Source organism: Priapulus caudatus, unplaced genomic scaffold, assembly GCF_000485595.1.
Source record: "Priapulus caudatus unplaced genomic scaffold, Priapulus_caudatus-5.0.1 Scaffold1437, whole genome shotgun sequence".
NCBI classification, from domain to species: domain Eukaryota; kingdom Metazoa; phylum Priapulida; class Priapulimorpha; order Priapulimorphida; family Priapulidae; genus Priapulus; species Priapulus caudatus.
Window position 1 is genome coordinate 13048 of NW_014578498.1, and position 20340 is coordinate 33387.

General features: G+C 42.8%; 2 protein-coding genes across 2 annotated transcripts; both read left to right on the forward strand.

Moving 5' to 3' along the window:
- Positions 1-395: 395 nt before the first annotated feature.
- On the forward strand, positions 396-3914 carry LOC106816627 (uncharacterized protein K02A2.6-like). The gene is made up of 3 exons (XM_014821250.1): positions 396-561; positions 921-3399; positions 3665-3914. The coding sequence occupies exons 1-3, from the start codon at positions 396-398 to the stop codon at positions 3912-3914; spliced, it is 2895 nt and encodes a 964-aa protein (XP_014676736.1).
- Positions 3915-7184: 3270 nt separating this feature from the next.
- Positions 7185-17960, forward strand: LOC106816628 (acidic fibroblast growth factor intracellular-binding protein-like). The gene is made up of 9 exons (XM_014821252.1): positions 7185-7378; positions 7680-7806; positions 13367-13467; positions 13933-14066; positions 14351-14459; positions 15225-15294; positions 16328-16414; positions 16785-16885; positions 17447-17960. Exons 1-9 carry the CDS (start codon positions 7200-7202, stop codon positions 17526-17528), a joined length of 990 nt encoding a protein of 329 aa, XP_014676738.1. The 5' UTR covers positions 7185-7199; the 3' UTR covers positions 17529-17960.
- Positions 17961-20340: the final 2380 nt, after the last annotated feature.

Consider the following 20340-nt stretch of genomic DNA (forward strand, 5'->3'; position numbering starts at 1 on the left):
ATATATTCGTCTTTCTCACAGTCGCTGCACGGCCTGCCCGTGTATCTAATAGCTGTCATATATCATATGTTGCACTACTTTCTTACGCGTATGGTCACGTCGATCTGTGTACTGGGTGTAGTCGGCGCGGGGAGTTTACCCGCCATGTTGTAATAAACCTAATGCGTTTACATAATGTCTTACGCCTTCTCGTGCCACACCTACACAGCTTTACATGGTGGCAGCGGTAAACCAGCCGTGAGACGCCAAGAGTGACTGGTGAGTCGGATTCATGTGTTTTCCCGGCATGACACGGCATATTTTGACAACACAGTGACTTTTCGTATGATGGTGTTGATGAATTTATCCTCCGGTGTAGAACCCTCACCAAGAAATGCAAATTCTCTGAAGTCGAGATGGAGGAGCGACTCATTGAACAGCTGATCGTGGGAACCAACCACAAAAAGATACAAGAAGTCCTGTTGGGTAAAGACGACAAACTAAAGCTAGAACAAGCACTAGATGTTGCTAGGTTCCGTGAAGCCACTGACTCACACATGAAACAATTTGACGAAGCTTCCGGTGTGTCAACAGTACACAATGTGTCACCCACTCGCAACTCCACACAATGCGATAGTTGAAGAAAAAACCATCCTCCCAAGCCAAGAGAGGCTTGCCCCGCTTTCGGATCAAAGTGTGAATTTTGTAAAAAAAATTCAACCACTGGCAGACTGTGCAGATCACGCAACACTAAACACAGACTACAGAGGTCAAGATCCATGTCAAGGGGTAGAGGCAGGGGCAGAGGCAGACACACACAGAGATTCTCGACGCCACAACGTCGTGAAGTCCATGAAGTGTCTGATATGAGTACTGCAGCCCTAGGTGAGGACTTCGAGAACTTATCACTAATGACAGTCGAGATGAGGTATATGCTACAGTCGACGTGACTCTGGGCAGGAAACCCAGCACACCAGCCACTCTTAGAGTGAAGGTCGACACAGGCGCACAAGGGAACCTACTTCCGCTGCGAGTATTCCGCCGCATGTATCCTGAGAAGTTGGACAGCGAGGGGTTTCCAAAAACTGGATCCACCACCTTGTGTCCCACTAGGCTAACTGCCTACAATGGTTCCAAGATTCCTCAGTATGGTGTGATCAAAATACCATGCAAATTCCACAGCAATTCCAGCCTGTCGGAATTCTACGTCACAGACTCCAGCGGTCCTGCCATCCTTGGTCTTCCAACATTACGAGCACTGAATCTCGTCACACTCAACTGTGCAGTTCAGCAGTGTGTCGTCAACTCCAAGGAAGATCTCCGGCAGATGTTTCCCGACCGTTTCAAAGGCATCGGACATTTCAAAGGGAAATTCCACATCACCGTGGATCAGTCCGTACCTCCAGTCGTCCATGCCCCACGACGTTGTCCTATTCACATTAAGGATGAACTGAAGCATGAACTGGACACCATGGAACAGGTTGGAGTAATCGCCAAAGTGTCCGAGCCTACAGACTGGGTGAACAGTCTGGCTTTTAGTCGCAAGGCCAATGGCAAACTACGGGTCTGCCTCGACCCAAAAGACCTTAACAAGGCCATAAAGAGACCTCACTATCGCACTCTGACGCTGGAAGAAATCACCCACAAATTTGCAGGTGCTACGGTATTCTCCCTTGACGCGCGTCATGGGTATTGGTCAGTTCAGCTAGATGAGGAGTCCAGCCGTCTCACCACTTTCAACAGCCCCTTCGGACGCTATTGCTTCCGGCGACTTCCATTTGGGCTCAACTTGAGTCAAGATGTCTTCCAGGAGAGGATGGACAACATCCTTGAACGCTGCACTGGAGTCGTTGGTATTGCCGACGATGTCGCAGTAGTCGGTAGAGACCAAGCTGAACACGACAAGAACCTCATACAGGTTATGTCAGTCGCCAGAGAAGAAGGCCTGATCTTCAATTACGGAAAATGTGAGATTAACAGACCTTCGATCAAATTCTTTGGGATGCTGTACGATGCAGACGGAGTCCACCCTGACGCCGACAAAGTCGAAGCCATTCAGGCAATGGACACAGCAAGGTCAGCCAAGCAGTTGCTAGAGTTCCTGGGTATGGTTACTTACCTGTCTCCATTTCTACCCCATGTGTCTCAGCTAACTGCACCCCTACGGGAACTCATCAAGAAGGACGCAGTGTTTGAGTGGACGCCCTCTCACCAGGTGGCGTACGATAGAATAATCTCACTCATTACGCGAGAAGTCTCCTTGAGTTACTTCGATCCCAGGGAGCCATCAGTACTTCAAGTCGATGCTTCCAGCAAGGGACTGGGCGCTGTTCTCATTCAACGCGACAAACCAATTGCTTTCGCATCCAAGTCTCTGAGCGAATGCGAGCAACGCTACGCCAACATAGAGCGCGAGCTGTTGGCAGTAGTCTTTGGGTGTGAAAAGTTCCACACCTACCTGTACGGAAAACGGTTTGTCGTCCAGTCTGATCACAAGCCCCTAGAGATGATACATCTGAAAAACATATCATCTGCTCCACAACGTTTGCAACGCATGCTGCTACGAATACAGCAGTATGACCTCCAGTTAGTCTACAAACCTGGAAAGGAAGTAGCGGTGGCCGATGCTCTGTCTAGATCGCCAGTGTCAGATAGTACTACTATAGACCTTGACGTCAAGTTCCATCTAGTGCAGTTCAGTGAACAGAGACAACATGAACTGCGGAAGGCGACACAGTCTGACAGCGAGCTACAGGCACTCGAGAGTGTGATTCTGTCAGGTTGGCCAGAGAGACAAAACGAGCTTCCTACTACGCTGAGGCAATACTGGTCTTATCGAGACGAGCTCTCGATCCAAGATGGCATCATCGTGAAAGGCGAGCGTGTTGTCATCCCTGCCAGCATGCAGTGTTATATCCTGGAGAAACTCCACGAGTCCCACCAGGGCATCGAAAAAACAAAGATGAGAGCTCGTACCTGTGTATTCTGGAAAACCTGCAACCCGGACATCGAGAACATGATCAAATCATGTCACATCTGCCAACAGTTACAGAAGAAACAGAGTCCGGAGCCTCTTCTTCAGCACACTGTACCTACACGTCCGTGGCAAATGATTGGTAGTGACCTCTTCTACCTCGATGGATGCGAGTACATCATTTACTGTGATTATTACTCGAAATTCCCAATAATCAGGAAAATCCACGGAAGAGCGACCGGAGAAAGTGTTGTGAGCATAACTAAGCAAGTGTTTGCTGAACAAGGCATTCCGGAGACCATGATTAGCGACAACGGGCCCCAGTACGCGAGTTATGCATTCAAGCGATTCACAGAGGACTGGGACTTCCGACACATCACGTCAAGCCCCCATTTTCCTCAATCGAACGGATTCATTGAGAGGCAGATACAGACAACGTCGATTGCGTACACAAGATTTACGCAAAATATTTTGCGTACGCAGCTTGATGAATCTACCCCCAGAATCCTGAGACAATCCACGAAAAACATGTCTTTCATAGGGCTCATTCACCTTAGTGATAAAGTATCCATCCAATGTACGTACCGCATGTGTATACACACATGGTGCCTCCGGGATTTCCCTCCCGTCCGCATCTACTCTGGTTGGGCCTGGACCAGGGTCTGGCAAAGTGTCAAACAGTTCTTGTACTTCTGGCCCCGCCGTGTGCAGCAACAATGCCCGTTTTTGTGGCGCATTTACCACCGCTTTTGCGTCGAGAAAGTACTGGAATGATTTCTTCCATGTGGTCCAGCGTGGTCCCAACTTGGAAGCATGGCCTGTCATATCGAACGTCCTTACGGCTCCAATTTCCAAACTTATGGCTGCCATTATGCATCAAACAACTCTCCAAGACTTTAACTACCTCGTCGCCACTGTTATGTCCTCGCACCTCGGCTCTATGCCCGGCTCCCGGCCTTAGTAAAGGACTAATATTCAATAGCTTGTCGTATAATCATCCATCTTTTATTTCTCTGTTAGAACCGGGTGGCGGCGCCACCATACAGCGGTAACTATTACTCTATTGAAAACCTAATACATTACAGTAGTAAATAGATTTCATATTTATTTAGCATTATATTTTATTGAAACGCTTCAAGTGCCTGTGTGTGTACGTGCTCCACAAATACAGTACTACTGTACAATACTGTATACGTACGTACATATGTTCAACTTACAAACAAATCGACTTACGAACGACCGCTCGGAACTGAACCAGAGGCGTGTTCAACAGAGCGAACGCTCGATGCGAACGCTCGCTGCACGAACGCAGCGCCTCTTGAATGACATACGAGCGCTCGCTGTGCGCTCGCTTTATCCAAGATGGCGGCCCCCATGGAGGGTTACTCAGCAGATTTTAATCGCGAGATTTTAATGTCTTCGAACAAGTACTGTTAAACGAATTAGCAGACGAAATTGATACGAATTGAATTTAGAAGTAAATGAATGAATGAAAAAAAAAGAAATGAAGTTGAGATAGATTGCAAATTGAAGTCAGAAATGTTAGATTCGCATTCGCCAGATTGCCCGTCGCCATCTTGAAAACAACTCGTGTGCTGCGCGAACAGCCTCTGGAGCTTGCAGCATTCGCTCTCCTGAACACGCCTCTGTTCATAAGTCGGGGAGTCTCAGTTTAACTATATTCGTATTCGTCTTCCTCACAGTCGCTGCACGACCTGCCCACATATGTAATAGCGCATCTATATCTATATCTATATCTATATCTATATATATAATGAACACATTTGGGACTAACAGGGTTTACTAGAATCTCACCACTCCACCACAGAGTCACCGCAGTAGACGTTAGATGAGCGCTGTCGCTCCGCGGCACTTGTTCATTCATTTCCATCTAAAAATCTCGCTCAAAACTCGCGCGATGTACACATTGATTATCGTAAGAGCGCACAGCTTTCACATACACAAAACAAACACACTTATCATAAGAGCAAACGCCCATGTACATGTACATGTATAAATATACGGCCACATTAATACGAATATTTCACGAATACGTACTCACTTGTTGATGCTGTAAAACCTACCAAGGAATAAAAGATATATACATTGTATACTATATGAATGAACAAAAATGTGTGTGTGCGTGTGTGCGTGCGCGTGTGTGTTGTCCGCTATGCCTCTGGACAACTTTCGTCTGTTAACGAACAACTTTTACTAGCGGACGTTAATGAAATGAGCTACCTCGCTACGCACTCGCGATCCATCGATGGAGCCCCGTACTTCAATCAAAGGCGCCGCTGCCGCGCACATGTAACAGCCCTAGGCATACAATGCCGCGAGTGTATCGATTGTTACAGCCCTAGATTTCAGCACAAAAGAAACAAACATAAACCGAAGTGGTAAAATTTGTTTTATTTTATTTTATTTCCATTTCATATAAACCATAAAACACGAAAGTTTGTTACAAATAATCAATCGTAGCAACGAGTAAATACATGATCACATGCATAAACCCTACTGAACCAAGAGCGCAACCACATGTTGAAAGTTGGCGGGGTCACAAGCAGCCAATAGCAACGTGATCTGCGGGCGAGCGAATATCACGTATTGGTTCAATATCACGTATTTCAGCGTGTTGATGGAAGTGTTGCATAATTGTGATGTCATGAATGACATTACTAGGATCATGTATACATAAAATACCAAAATGTTTTATTAATTAGATTAAGCTAGTAGTAAAGCTACACACAGACTGTGCTAACTGTGTGACACAGTTAGCATGATTAAGATGAAGAGAAAAATAATAATGATGAAAATAATAATGCAAAAAAATGCCTGACACGTGAAAACAGAAAACAGTGTTAGAAACCAAATGTGACCTTCCTTGAGTCACACTTTGCAACAAAATCCTTTGGAATTGCTTCAATATCGATTCCAGAACACGTGATAAAAAACAATCGCGTTGATTGGTTCAATTGTCTTTTCGCCGTCACGTCAGCCGGCAAAAGTCAAACTTATTTGACTTTCGCCGTCGCCGTGAACCAGGCCTGCGCCGTGCAGTGTCAGTGGAGACTGCGCCAGAAGATATCATAGATTAGAAGGTAAGGGTGTACGGCGCCGCCGCTTGTGTGGAGATGGGCCTATATTTTGTGTGTGTGTCTATAACACAGTTGGCTTGCGAACGCGTGGTGAATATCGTGCTCGTTCCATGCACGTGAGATTGAATATACTATGTAGGTCGAATCTAAATGATATTAACAAGGGTTCTATTTAGATATCTGAATCTGAATCACAGTTATGACACTGCACTTGACCACCTGGGGTTTTTATTTATTTTAACTTTCACCTGTATATGGGTGTTTCACGATAATAAACGCTTATCGGACTATTTTGGACCTCCCAGAAAATAAGGTCTTCCAGAAGTTGGAGAAGTCCACATAAAAGTTGGGGGGGGTCGTGACCCCCCGACCTCCCCAGTGGTTGCGCCCATGTACTGAACTGCATAGAAATGCTGTGTTTGAGCATAACTCTCATATCCGGCCAAATCCCATATCCGGATGGGTGCCGGTCCCGACGTGGCCGGATAAAGGAGGTCGGACTGTACTCTAAAAATCAAATACATGATTGTTTGTTACATTCCCTGCATGCAAGTACTGCTCAATATATACGACAATGACGTCCATATATTGTTGTCACCGTTGCCAACCAAGGAAACCTGCAACCCCCTTCACAAGTGCAGGCTGTTATAGTATCCTTGCGATTAGTCATGTGATTTAGGAGTCTACTGACAAGCAGCAGTAGGTCATCCGCCTACTACAATACAGTTAATAGTACAATTAATTATATATGTTACAATGATTTGACTTCTTTGCTTGTGAAAATTTGTTGGTTTGATGAAGGTCTAGCAGTTGTGCGGTACGTCTTCAAACACAACATTCACACCATTTCCTTGCACCTGTTGATCTCATTCACCGTGCAGGTGTATGCATGTGTAATTTACATGTTAAAATGTTAACATCATGACATGAGATTTCTGTACACCACATCTTAAAATATCAGTTAAATCAGAACTGTCGTTCCCAATTTGGTACTTACTGTCTCCTCTTTGTCTTTTGGATTTTCTGTCTTTAATTTTTTTACCCATATATCATTCTGAGTAATACCTACCACTCCCCTCACTTCACCACTAATTAGCTGTGTGTAACCTTGAATTTTTTTCATTGCAGCCGTAGAAACCGTACATATAATGAAGAAACGAGGAGTTATGGAAGAGACTGGTATTCCTCTTGAAGTACTCAAGAGTGATATCCACAATCATTTCAAACTGTTTGACATGCTGGAGCCATTGCTGCAGCAGCCTCCACGGTTCGAAAAGCAGCTAAAATTCCAGATCCTCCCAGAAATGCAACGGATGATAATAGAAAAGTGTGTAGGTTATAATAGGCTTTATTCCATTTGTTGCCTCTGGATCTCCAATATTGTAGCGTAGCATGTAGATACACAGTCATTTAAATGGGAAACTCAGTAAACATTAGCTGTAAGCATAAATTATATTTATGATGTAACAATTCTGTGATAACATTATTACCAATTTGTCCATCGTCACTCACATATGCGCTGTACTAGTATCCGATCAATTCGGATCAAATAACAATATCATATCAAGTATTCGATCAAATCGGATGCAATTCGTCTTTTTAATAATCTTATTTATTATTAATTTCAGCTACTATAAATTTGACGATTGTGTGATACGAGAAATTCTAGGAAAGAAGTTGTCCTCCAAGACTCGTAAGGAGTTAGATGACGTTAGTGAGAGAAGTCGTGTTAACCTGAAGAGTTGTAGACGACAGGTCAGTACCACCCTTATGTGCCTCCTGTGCTTATATATACTTGGCATAACCATTTTAAGCTTTTGGGACATAGTTGAAGCAGTTTATTTGTTGACCTGTGCTAACATCTTTTAAATGTGTTTAGATGAACGCATTGTACCTTGATGCCGCTACAGTAAATCATGAATTTTTAAACTTACATAATTCTATAAAAGCAACATTTATATTGTGCTATTTAACGGGATTGTGTATTATTATTTACATAGTCAGTAAGTCGAGTAGATCAGGTTGTATATATAGTATGATATTATAGTAATTGTTATGTCCTCGCACCTCGGCTCTATGCCCGGCTCACGGCCTTAGTAAAGAACTAATATTCAATAGCTTGTCGTCTAATCATCCATCTTTTATTTCTCTGTGAACCGGATGGCGGTGCCACCGTACAGCGGTAACTATTACCCTATTGAAAACCTAATACATTACAGTCCTCCCCTTTTTAGACTCAAACTCAAACAACTCTAACCTTGTAGATCTCTGTCTTATTTAGACTATCCAAAATAATTACTCTGCACATTTGGCAAATGTCCATTATGAAAATGTCTATTTTCTGAAATACCGCTTTAACAGAATACCATAACATTTTTCTTCCTTCTCTCCTTTTTAAAACTGACTTGTCGTAACACTCCAAAATATAGGGGAGTAACTAGAATTGGTAACTAACTTTAACTCGTGAACTTGGCAAATAGCCATACCGTCAATTTCACAACACTGAACACAGTAGGCACTGTAGGCCTATAGTCCGTTCATAAATTGAGTCTGTCTACCGGTTTGCGGATACGGGTAGACACCCTGAGTGGAACCACAGGAGTCTCTGGAACCACAGGGCTAGCATTAGATTTAGAACTAGCGTGTGTTCCCAGATCAAGGTCATTGTTCTCACTAGGAATAGCAGTCTCGGTGGGCTGCTGAGTGTCCACTATTGGAGAATCAACACTGTCTTTTGGAACTGTGGCCAGTCTAGGACTAACTGGAGGGTAAAACTCCCCAAGCTTTTCCAACACAGCATTCTCTGGCTCTGTTAACCCCTTCTTGCCCTCAAACTTGAGTAGGTGATCCACATGGACATGCCTCAAACTTCGCCCAACCCGAACCAAATAGGATGTTGGTCCCATGCATTTCACCACTGTTCCCAGAGACCACTTAGAGTCACTATGATTTTTCACACTGACAGCATCGTTCGGTTCAAATTCACGGAATTTCACTCTTCGATTATGCTGATATTTCTGCTGCCACTGTTTGTCAACTATACATGCTCTTCAAGATTTGGCACTAGCACGCTGAATCTTGTACGTGCTCTGCGGCCAAGGAACAGTTGTGACGGTGTCTGCCCAGTAACGGAATGCGGTGTATTCCTGTAGCGGATCAAGAAATTTGCCAGTCAATGTCCCATAGGCAGATTTTCACCCCCTTGCTTCACTTTCTCGATTTCCTTCAGTAGTGCCATCTTGACAATTTGCACTGACCTCTCTGCAGCTCCGTTAGAGGCTGGGTGATAGGGTGGAACAAGAATATGGCGAGACATAGTAGATAGACTGTACCTACGTCAGGTTACTCAGAAAGCGTACCACGACCAGAGTTCAGGCAAAGAGTTATCTCCCCTGGTTCCTGGCCAGCCGGTAAGGGTACGCGATGAAGTAACCAGCAAATGGCAACCAGCAATTGTTTCCACCACGCTGGATGCACTTCGTTCATACCAAGTTCAGATGAACTCTGGAACTGCCCTCAGGAGGAACCGACGTTCTATTCGCGAGACCGGTGAGAACTTCAATCTGACATCTCGTGTTAACCCTGAGCCATTGGACACTGAGGTCCAATTGACAACCAAACACGCAGCTGACCTCACCCCCCAAAAACATGTTCGTTTCCGACCGGAACCAGAGCCCGCGATGAAGTCATATGGCAGTTCGTCCAGAGAAAGCGGGATCGATGCATACAGAACTAAATCAGGTCGAACTGTAAAACCACCACAGAAATTGAGTTTGTGAACATTGAAGCAAGTGTGTGTTCATGTTATTCAAGCAAGCCATGTAGACAATTTTGTGTAACTTTGTTTTGATCCTCAATTCCATTTGTTCACTACGGACTGTAAACACAAACAATTCATACATGTATTTGTTGGTAAGAGGAGTGGCCATTTATTATCTTGGATAGTGTGCTGTCAGACATCTGGTGCAAGCGGCACTAGGGCAGTACAATTTAGTTGTGTATTATTTTACTGGAACGGTTATTCAGTGTGTACATCTTCTCTCAGAGAAGGGGGTTGTCATATATCATATGTTTCACTACTTTCTTACGCGTATGGTCACGTCTGTGTACTGGGTGTAGAGAGTCAGCGCGGGGAGTTTACCCGCCATGTTGTAATAAACCTAATGCGTTTACATAATGTCTTACGCCTTTTCGTGCCACAACTACAGAGCTTTACAATAGCCAGGGCTGTAGTGGCCTCCCAAAATGTGCTACTGCAGAAAAATGTAGGATCACCCAGTAATAATATAATTTTGCACAGGGGAGAGATAGTGATCCGCTAGGGGACGGCTCTGATTGGCTAATGTTGTCTCTTATTTATTTTATTTTTTATTATTTTGGGCTAATTTTGTTTTATTTTAGAATTAGGGATAGGGTAAGAGTTAGGGTTAGGATTAGGGTTAGGGTTAGGGTTAACTGATTTCTATATCCACAACTTATTTCTATATTCACTATCTCTCCCCTGAGACCTACTAGTAATAATAGCATAAGTGGCGGTTATGGTGTGCGCCGCAGGCACACACGGCGAATGCCGCAGTCGCGAAGCCCCTGCCTTCGTCTGAGAATAGTTCTGTTCACTAGGTGTGAGAGTTCTGGAGGCAAATGCCACTGGTCGCTCCTCTCCATCAATCTCGTGAGAAATCACAGCTCCTACCCCATAGGGTGAAGCATCGGTCGCAAGTATGAGCTTCTGCTTCGTATCATACGGCACTAACGCGTTACTTTCTAAAAGTGCAGTTTTGCTCCTCTTGAAAGCTTCAGCACAACTTTCAGTCCAGTTCCACTCTACTTCCTGCTTCAACAGCTCATGTAATGGATGTAACAGGGTGCTGAGGTTCGGGATGAAGTTCGCGTAGAAATTCAAGAGGCCTAAATAAGATTTCAACTCTCGAACATTTCGCGGTTGCGGAGCGTTTTCAATCGCAGTGACTTTATCCTTCATCGGATGTCTGCCGTCTTTATCCACCTCGTACCCTACGTACTTCATACTTGGCTTCTCGAAGACACATTTCACCCATTTTGCCTGAATCCCGTGTTTATATAGTCGTGCCAACACTTCTTCGACTACAGACAAATGTTCCTGTGGAGTGGTACGAATCGCAATATCATCAATCCTACACTGAACAGTGTCCAGTCCCTGTAACACCTGATCCATCATGGATTGAAACATACTCGGTGCAGAGGCGATTCCATATGTTAAACGGGTATATACTGGTACAGCCCCCTATGAGTGTTTATGGTCAAATACTGGCAACTGTCCTCATCTAGCTCCATCTGCTGATAGGCATTGGAAAGGTCGATCTTACTGAACATGGTGCCATCTCCCATAGTCGCAAACATATTCTCGATATCTGGCAACGGGTACAGGTTATCAAGCAACACAGTGTTTACGGACACCTTAAAATCACCACAGATTCTTATCGAGCCATCTTTCTTAGGCACACATACTATCGGCGATGCCCAATCACTCCTCTCAACCTTCTTGATCACTCCCTCCGACTCCAACCTGTCCAGTTCCTTGTCAATTTCCGGCTTCAACGCATACGGCACAGGTCGAGCCTTGTGAAAGATATACTGTGCCCCCTCTTTCAACCTAATGCTTGCTTTAAACCCTTTTACAGTACCTAGCTTCTTCTCGAATACACTCTTGTACTTATCGAGTACATCCTCCATGGTACGCGGTTTGGGTTGCAGCTCTACACTAAAGATATTGGCCCAATTCAACTTCAAGCTACCGAGCCAATTCCTACCAAGCAAAGCAGGTCCGGACTGCTCCACTACAACTAATGGCAACACAACTTTCTGATCATTATGCACCACTTCTGCTGACATCTCACCACAAACGGACAGTTTACCACCTCCGTATACTTGAGTTGCAGCTTTGACGAACTTAGCGGAATATGCGCAATGTCACGGTCGTACACGGTTTTGGGCAAAATCGAAACACTGGCTCCGGTATCAACTTTCATGGGCAAATTCTTGCCACGGCATTTAAGAACAACTTCGAAGCTTTTCGATATTCCTGATTCCATCGAATACATTCCGAGTACCGATTCCTCCGTTTCCTCCACGTATTTGATCGACGATTTTGAATGGCACACTTTTTCGAAGTGCCCGATGCGCCCACATTTTCGACATTCCACCGATTTGGCAGGACAAGTTGGGTCTCGACCAAAATGACCCTGTTTTCCGCAACGATAACATTCCGATTTGGTCGACTACCTCCACTAGAGTGCCTAGCCCCGTCTGCACTAGGTCGACGATTTCCCTTTTTGAACTTGGATGGCTTACCATAGCCACCCTTGTGCGCTGAACTTTTCATGGCTGACTGAAACTGAATGGTTCCATTTTTACTACTCGTGGCTTCACTACTACCCATTGACTTCATCTGATAGTCTACAGCTTCATATGCACGCGCCAACTCAAAAGCTCTGGCTAATGTCAGTCTGTCTTGCTCAAGACATTTTCGCCTCAGTTTAGCCGAAGAACACTTTTCAATCAACTGATCCCGAATTTCCTCGTCAATATTCGGGAAGTTACAGAACTTTGCCTGGGCATGAAGATGTGACACAAATTTATCCACAGTCTCCCGAGAATCCTGAGACAATCCACGGAAAACATGTCTTTCATAGGGCTCATTCACCTTAGTGATAAAGTATCCATCCAATGTGCGTACAGCATGTTTATACACACATGGTGCCTCCGGAATTTTCCTCCCGTCCGCATCTACCCTGGTTGGGCCTGGACCAGGGTCTGGCAAAGTGTCAAACAGTTCTTGTACTTCTGGCCCTGCCGTGTGCAGCAACAATGCCCGTTTTTGTGGTGCATTTACCACCGCTTTTGCGTCGAGAAAGTACTGGAACGATTTCTTCCATTTGGCCCAGCGTGGTCCCAACTTGGAAGCATGGCCTGTCATATCGAACGGCCTTAAGGCTCTAATTTCCGAACTTATGGCTGCCATTATGCATCAAACTACTCTCCAAGACTTTAACTACCTCGTCGCCACTGTTATGTCCTCGCACCTCGGCTCTATGCCCGGCTCACGGCCTTAGTAAAGGACTAATATTCAATAGCTTGTTGTCTAATCATCCATCTTTTATTTCTCTGTTAGAACCGGGTGGCGACGCCACCGTACAGCGGTAACTATTACTCTATTGAAAACCTAATACATTACAGTAATGTATGTATTCAAGCTATGCACAAGAGTCTAGTTGTAATCTGTCAGCATAACAAAAGTCTATTGCGATAATCTTATGTGTGTGTTTTGCTGTTTCAGTTTGAAAATATGAAACATGTATTTAAAGCCGTTGAGGAAATGAGGGGATCGTTAGAACAAAATGTTCAGCAGAGTTTTCTACTCCCAATAGAGCTTGCCAGGCGAGTTTAAGTTTGTTATTCTGTTGTTTTGCCAGATGACTGCTGCATGCTGGTCACTACTTACAGTAGGTAATAATATGTATACATAATGAATCTAAGGTGAGACATTTTTGGGTTTAATTTTGACAATCGTGCTTAATTAAGCTTAACTTAATTTATCGTCAGATTGTTTCATTAAAAGTCATACTGGTTGACAATGCCAAAAAGACAAGAATCCGATATGATTTTATATTCTTATAAGCACTGTTGTCAGTTATACAAGGTGTATAATATATCAAATTGGGCTGCCCTCATGCCGTCTCTATCAAATTTCATCCGTCTCATCTAAGAATAGGCCGTCCAAAAGACGGGTAGACGGGTCTCTGGCTAACACACTGTATACACTTTTTTTATCTGTGGTTGTGTTCAGGAAATGTGTATGATAACACAACTGCTAATCATACTGTATGTGTTTGCATTTTTTAGAAAGTATGCTGCTGTGGTTTTTATTACAAGCAACAGATTCGAAACTGGCAAAAAGAAGCTTGCCTATCTGGAATTTGATGACTTTGCACATTGTGCAAATCTAATGATTACAAACTGGTCCTGTGCTTCGGCAGGTGAGTTTCTCATAAGCATATGATTGAAGTAATAGTGGTACGTGTATTGCAACTCATTCGCATGTCTTCAACAGGAACTCACTGATTTTTAGGCCTTAGTTATAGTGATTTCCCGTTGCCGCAATTCAATTTACCTTATGTTGGTTCATCCACACAGTGGTATGTTGCATTATCCTTATATGCAAGTCTGTCCCATATAATTATGCTGCTACATGTGCTCAGACCAACAAAGTATTATTTGTAATTATTGTATTTATAGCCTAAAATGTCTGATTGCATTCCAGATTGCCAGCGTGAAGACATGTTGGATGTTGACTTTGATCGGGATTTTCTTCAGGACCTGAAAGACTTAAAGATACTGCTTGACAGAGACCTTATTGATGAGCATAAAGGGTATGCCATAGTGTCAGTGAATGAGGCAGTGAACTTTAGTCGAGCCTCATAATGCCAATTGTAGTAGCACTATGGAACGATGCTAAGCAAAGTGCAATGTAGATATACTGTGTTGCACTGTGAAGGATTTCTGGCCATTTAAAACTTCCAACCTTCTCTTTCCTTCCACACCAAACTCACCTGTTTGTTACTGTTCATCATATGCATAATTTGATTTTAATTTTGCTACTAAATTGGAAATAATTTGGATGTTCATTGCTCATCAGTCAGGTTCAGATTCTATAGTCTGACGGGTCAGGGTCATTGGTCCTACGGGTCGTTGTTCCTACGCGTCGCTGGTGTGGACCAACGACCAGCAGGATTATAGACCTGTTCCTAGTCAGTTATTCACATTAACGGCTTAATTTCATGAGACCATTTTCAGTATAAAAGAGTATGTATTTAAAGATATTCCATCAACATGTTTGTGTTTTCTAAATATTACTGCCATTATATTAGAAAAACGGTGTGAAATGCGCATATGTGCAAAAGACACCTAGTTGGCTTTGTATGGCAATTACAACACTAACTAGGGTTGATAAGTGCAGGAAATCACAAGTATAGTCTATGCTTGGATTTGGACACCCATTTATCACTATTACCTGCATATACGCATATGTGAGAAGAAAAATAGCTATCAGATTATTACTGATTATGTATAATTCAAACTGGGTCATTGTGAAGACACGATTAATTAATATTAATTATTCAACCCTTTTATTCCAGCATAACGTGTAGAAATCTCAAAGCAAGGCTAAGTGAAAAAGTATGTAATGATCTGCAAGCAAACTTTAAGGTATGGTATAATCAACGTCACCGACTATTTTCTGCTTTTATGCTATTGGGAATCCTTAACTTGCTATAAGCCAAACTTTCTCTTACTTCGGTGCCTCGCATTGTATGTCTGCTTGCGATTGCTACGTTTGTGATAAGGTGAATGTTACAAGTAAGCAAGGAACACGTTAGGTTTTAATGGCAGTTGGTTACTGAGCACAGAATTCTGCACGGTACTTGTCCTAGAATCTAAAGGGCTAGCACAGGGGTTCTTATCCTCTGGTCTTCGGACCCAAAATGGGTCCATGGATGGGCTTCGGGGGTCCGTGAACCAGGCATGAAAAGTGTGTGTTTATGTGCTTATGTGCATTTTTCTGTGGAGGAGTCCGTAGCTTTCACGAGATGCTCAAAGGGGTCCATGACTCAAAAAAGGTTAAGAACCACTGGGCTAGAGTGTGAATAAGTTAAAAGGATTAGGGAGTACGATGCAGAATGAGAAGTGGAGTTACAGTTACTGTTACAGTTGTTCAAATGAGTGACATTTGCTGCCTCTGTAGTGTGACTTCCTTACCCCCCTATGATGAGCTTGCCCTCTGTACGTTGTGCTTGGGCAACTAAAAGTCAAATCCCCATGCGCTGATCTATTGTGTCAAGCGCTCTGCTAGACACGCTGGTATAGCCATGTATGTATAGTGGGGTAAACTTGGCACAGGTAGGACGCCAATTTGTATGGGCTGCTGAGAGAAGCTTGATGTTTGATAAGTGGGTGTGAAGGGCATACTATCCAATAAACGTAAAAATCCAGACTTAAAATTCCTGCAATCTGTTGCATTTTGTAATTTCAAATCCATATAAGTCAGCCGTGAATTCGTTATCCTACGAATATAATTTTGGAGATAATTATTTTTCCTGCTTTTATTTCTGAAACAGGTGAGAAATCCATGCATTGCTGTAAGACTATCTGATGACATTTCAATATGCTAGGTCTCACACTCATGGCATGAGACATTACAGTGCTGTAGGGGTGTAATCACTCAACTTTTGTGTTTTTCTAGACTCTTTCTCGGTCACTTGTGAATATTGCCTGCAATCTTATACACAGCAAAGAACTGAGGGACCTCTTTGTAGATCTTGTAGAGACGGTGAGGTCCATGTTTACCCTGTGTATTTGTCCATTTCATGAATTAAAATGGACAGATGCACCTATGTTACACTTTTTGGAAAGATTTCCCAAAGTTATTGTTGATCACAGCAGTGACTTTGCGTAATTGGCAGATAACTCTACGCGGTCATTTTAGTGGTAGGATATTCTAAAAGGCAATGCTTAGCAACAAAATGCCACAGAGTTGACAACTTGGCGTACATGCATGAAATACATATATAATCTGGGTGAGCTTGACTGACTTAGCAGCAATATCCGAAATTGCATGTTGCTATCTCTTGCAGACAGATTGAAAAATTAATTAACAACCATCTTTATGGTAATTATATTCGTTGTTGTGTGTGTCTTAGTTCATAGAAACATGTCGTGGAGCTCGTCTTTGTTACGACGATGTCCGGTGCTTCCTTGAAGAATACCAGCAAGCCGTCAAATCTATGGAGTTGATAAAAAGGTAAGATGTGTTTACCGATTATAGCTTAACACTGTAGGCCTGTGAACAGGTCATACAGGGAATGCTCCAGTGCATCTAAATCTAATTAGAATATGTTGGTAATCAGTCTGAGATCACCACAGTGTTGATTTACTTGTGTCATCGACAATTTCATGTTTTGTGGAAATGGAATGGCTTGTGGTTGCAGTAGTTTTAAGAAAATCTGACTGTGTCTATATGTGGGTTCAGAGCCCTTAATTTAAATATTGAAATGACTTAATGAGATTTCACAAATAGAAGACTACAGTCAACAAGGAGGTATGAAGATGTGATCATATATTTTTTTCTTAAAATTCGAAATTAGGAGTTGTATTTTGATAACGTTCAAAAGGTATGTTAAGGAGTAAGTATAAGAAAGGTAAAAAGGTTACCGGTAGTATATAAAGCAAGGTATGTTATCTTGTATGAATAGTATGATAAGATACTAATTGTTATTGTATACAATTATTTTTCTTTTCAAACCGTTCAAGGAGAAAATTAAAGATACACTCTGTAGCAGTCAAATGTCTTTTTCTATTTTAGGTCAAATCTACAAATTTACGGAACCTGGGATCGTTACATGAACACAGTTTCAAGTTGTTTACTGCAGTTGTACCATATATAATCACGTGTGCTATTATTGATTCAATTGTAATTGCTCTTTCTGCACAATCGGAATTCAATGATACCTTTGACAAATACACTAAATACCATGAAATACACTGAATACCATGAAATACGCTGAATACCATGAAATACAAAGGCAGTAAAAAACATCCTACCCATCATTTCTGTTAACATTTATATACATTTTGCGCAAAATCTCACACATGGGGGGTATATGCTAGGGGTTCTACACTAAGCATTCATACTGTGTGTGTTTGTGTGTGTGCGTGCGTGCGTGCACGTGTATGTCTTTCAACTGAATAGTCATTTGTTGAAAAACTATTAGTGCAATGATGTATGCACAGGTATATAATATATTTCTTAATTTCTTATCTAGAATATCATATCAATTTTAGAAATAATTATTGAATAAACGTGATTATTATTAGGACATTTTTGTTTTGTTTTTATAATGTTAATAGTTAAAATGCATGATGTTCCTGGCTTGCAACATGCAATAAAAATGGCTAATACTCTAAAACGTATTTAACGTAGAGGGGATTTATAGAACAACATTACTGGATAAGATTGGTAAAGGTTTGGCCGTGCAATTCACATCCTACACTTTGAAGTATGTATTTTCAATATAGTGCAGAAGATATGTGTATAATATCAAAATTAAGGATTGTGCATTTTGTGGTAAAAGCACCAAATTTGGTACAGACATTGCTTAATATATAATTAACAAATTTAGATATTATGCCAAGCTCAATTTTTTCTCTTTGGCCCACAAATAGCAAAATCCAAGATGGCCGCCATCCGATACCGGAAGATCTTAAAAATGACATATCTTTGTGACAAAATGTCGTGCAAACATGAATAAAGTGTCATTTTCTATGTTTTCATACATGCTGAATCCATTCCAACCACAAACGAGTTGATAAAATGCACCTATTTGCGTAAATCCAAGATGGCCGCCGTGCCTAATTGGCCAGATTGGAAATTGGCAATAACTTTTGATAGAATCAAGCTGGGGCGATGATTTTGGTGTCTACACATAGGTTTTCACATGTGAGGAACACAATTGAAGTATCAAAAATTATGTAGGATATTGCTAAGCAACAATAATCCAACATACACGCTGAATCCAATTGAATTGGTAAAATGCACCAAAACTAATGAAATGGTCAATTGTATGATTAAATCCAACATCAACACACCAACAAGGTAATATACCATCATAGACCAGATGTTTTATATGGCACAACAAAATAACTGATTGATCCTGTCGGTAATATAATATATACATTATTGTGCATGTTCATAGTAAACAAGAATTGGCTAACTTGTTTGGGATCACATCTGGTAGGATCATTATACGTCATTGTGTTCACAGTTACCGCTGCAGCGGCAAAGTGACGTGCATTGCAAATCGGCCTTGACGCACTTGCAGTGTCCCCTGCACCTTTTCTGGCAACTACATCGGACAAGCTCCGAACAGGATCTGCTGCTTCTGGTAGTAGTGTCCATAGTGGTTCCCATCCTCGTGATGGGGTCTTTCTCCACCCCCAAGACTCTGGTGAGGGAATATATGGGGAACTGATATGCGCCTGTCCGCACACATATCCGCCCTGATGTATGGCCCGTTTTGTGTGTTGCAACAGGGCTGCACGAGTTGGTGATATGGCATCGATGGACCTGCCTTTGCCAGCAAAGATATGTTTCCTTGCAAGGTCAACACTGGTTTCTGTTGAGGTTCTATCATACAGTAGATTGACGTACGACTCGATCACCTTCATGCAATCTTCGTTGAAGCTCGCTGGTGTGGTGGATAGTGCAGCGAAGACTGGTGTGACTTCATCAAATGACTTCCAGATGTCAAAAGCAGTTTTCTTCCCTCGACCTCGTCAAACGACGACACGGTATCGCAGCCAGTGAAGGTGTGAAACACAGGAAGTGCCCGCGCCTTCTCTTCTCCAAGCGATGCTGCAATGGCGTGAGTAGGAATGTATCTGAGGTGTTGTCCAGTATCAAATGCGACCCAGACCTCTGTTTCATCAAGAAGCACACAGTTAGACACAGCCAACACAAGCACGTCAGTATCGACTGTTCGTAACATGATTCTACGAAAGCCTTTTTTGGTGGCATCAATTGCATGGAGAAGCATCCGTGTGTCGGCCTCTTCGTGTGAACATGGTACCACAGCTGAGACGTCTTGGCGAACACGAGTGCAAAGCAAATGCTGATCGTAAGTTGTGTACACTTCCTTTTCTGTGGACAGATTTTCTAGAACCTGCATAACATGAAATAAGCAGTAGTGTAGTTATCTTTTTATTAATGTTCTGGTCATAATAATGTTACTGGAATTAATTAACATATAGAACTAAAGAATATATCAATGTGTGTGTCTGTTGATGTGCTGGTGTTTTACCTGGTGCGCCAAGAATCGGAACAATTCGGTTTTGTTGTCGGCCAGCCTCCTGCCAATTTTCCGGAATTGTATTAGATGCTGCTACACGCCTTCGGATGCCCTTGCCTCTCTTCTCTCTCGTAGAAGCTCTCTTCCTGATAGACATCCCAGACGATATCTACTCTTATGGCATTTCTCAGTTGTGCTCTCAAGCAGAGCTGTTGGGTTTTCCATCAAGTTGACTGCCCCACCATCTCCTTTCACGACTTCGTTATTTTTCTCGTGTGCGTGGTCAATTGCTAGGGCTGAGAATGGAGGCCTCGTCTTGTGTACGATGAAACCGCCTTGATCAAACTGTCTTGCTACCTCTGGAAGTCGTTTCGCCAACGTGGCCATGTCTCGTATGTGGATTGACAGCCAT

What these genes read in the sequence shown, in the direction of transcription:
- LOC106816627 (XM_014821250.1), top strand. Translation starts at nt 396, where the DNA reads ATGGAGGAGCGACTCATTGAACAGCTGATCGTGGGAACCAACCACAAA. An exon ending in ACAATTTGACGAAGCTTCCG is followed by an intron (nt 562 to 920) that starts GTGTGTCAACAG and finishes TATATGCTACAG; the next exon opens with TCGACGTGACTCTGGGCAGG. An exon ending in ATACAGACAACGTCGATTGC is followed by an intron (nt 3,400 to 3,664) that starts GTACACAAGATT and finishes CGCCGTGTGCAG; the next exon opens with CAACAATGCCCGTTTTTGTG.
- LOC106816628 (XM_014821252.1), top strand. Translation starts at nt 7,200, where the DNA reads ATGAAGAAACGAGGAGTTATGGAAGAGACTGGTATTCCTCTTGAAGTA. An exon ending in TGAAGAGTTGTAGACGACAG is followed by an intron (nt 7,807 to 13,366) that starts GTCAGTACCACC and finishes TTGCTGTTTCAG; the next exon opens with TTTGAAAATATGAAACATGT. An exon ending in TTGTAGATCTTGTAGAGACG is followed by an intron (nt 16,415 to 16,784) that starts GTGAGGTCCATG and finishes TGTGTGTCTTAG; the next exon opens with TTCATAGAAACATGTCGTGG.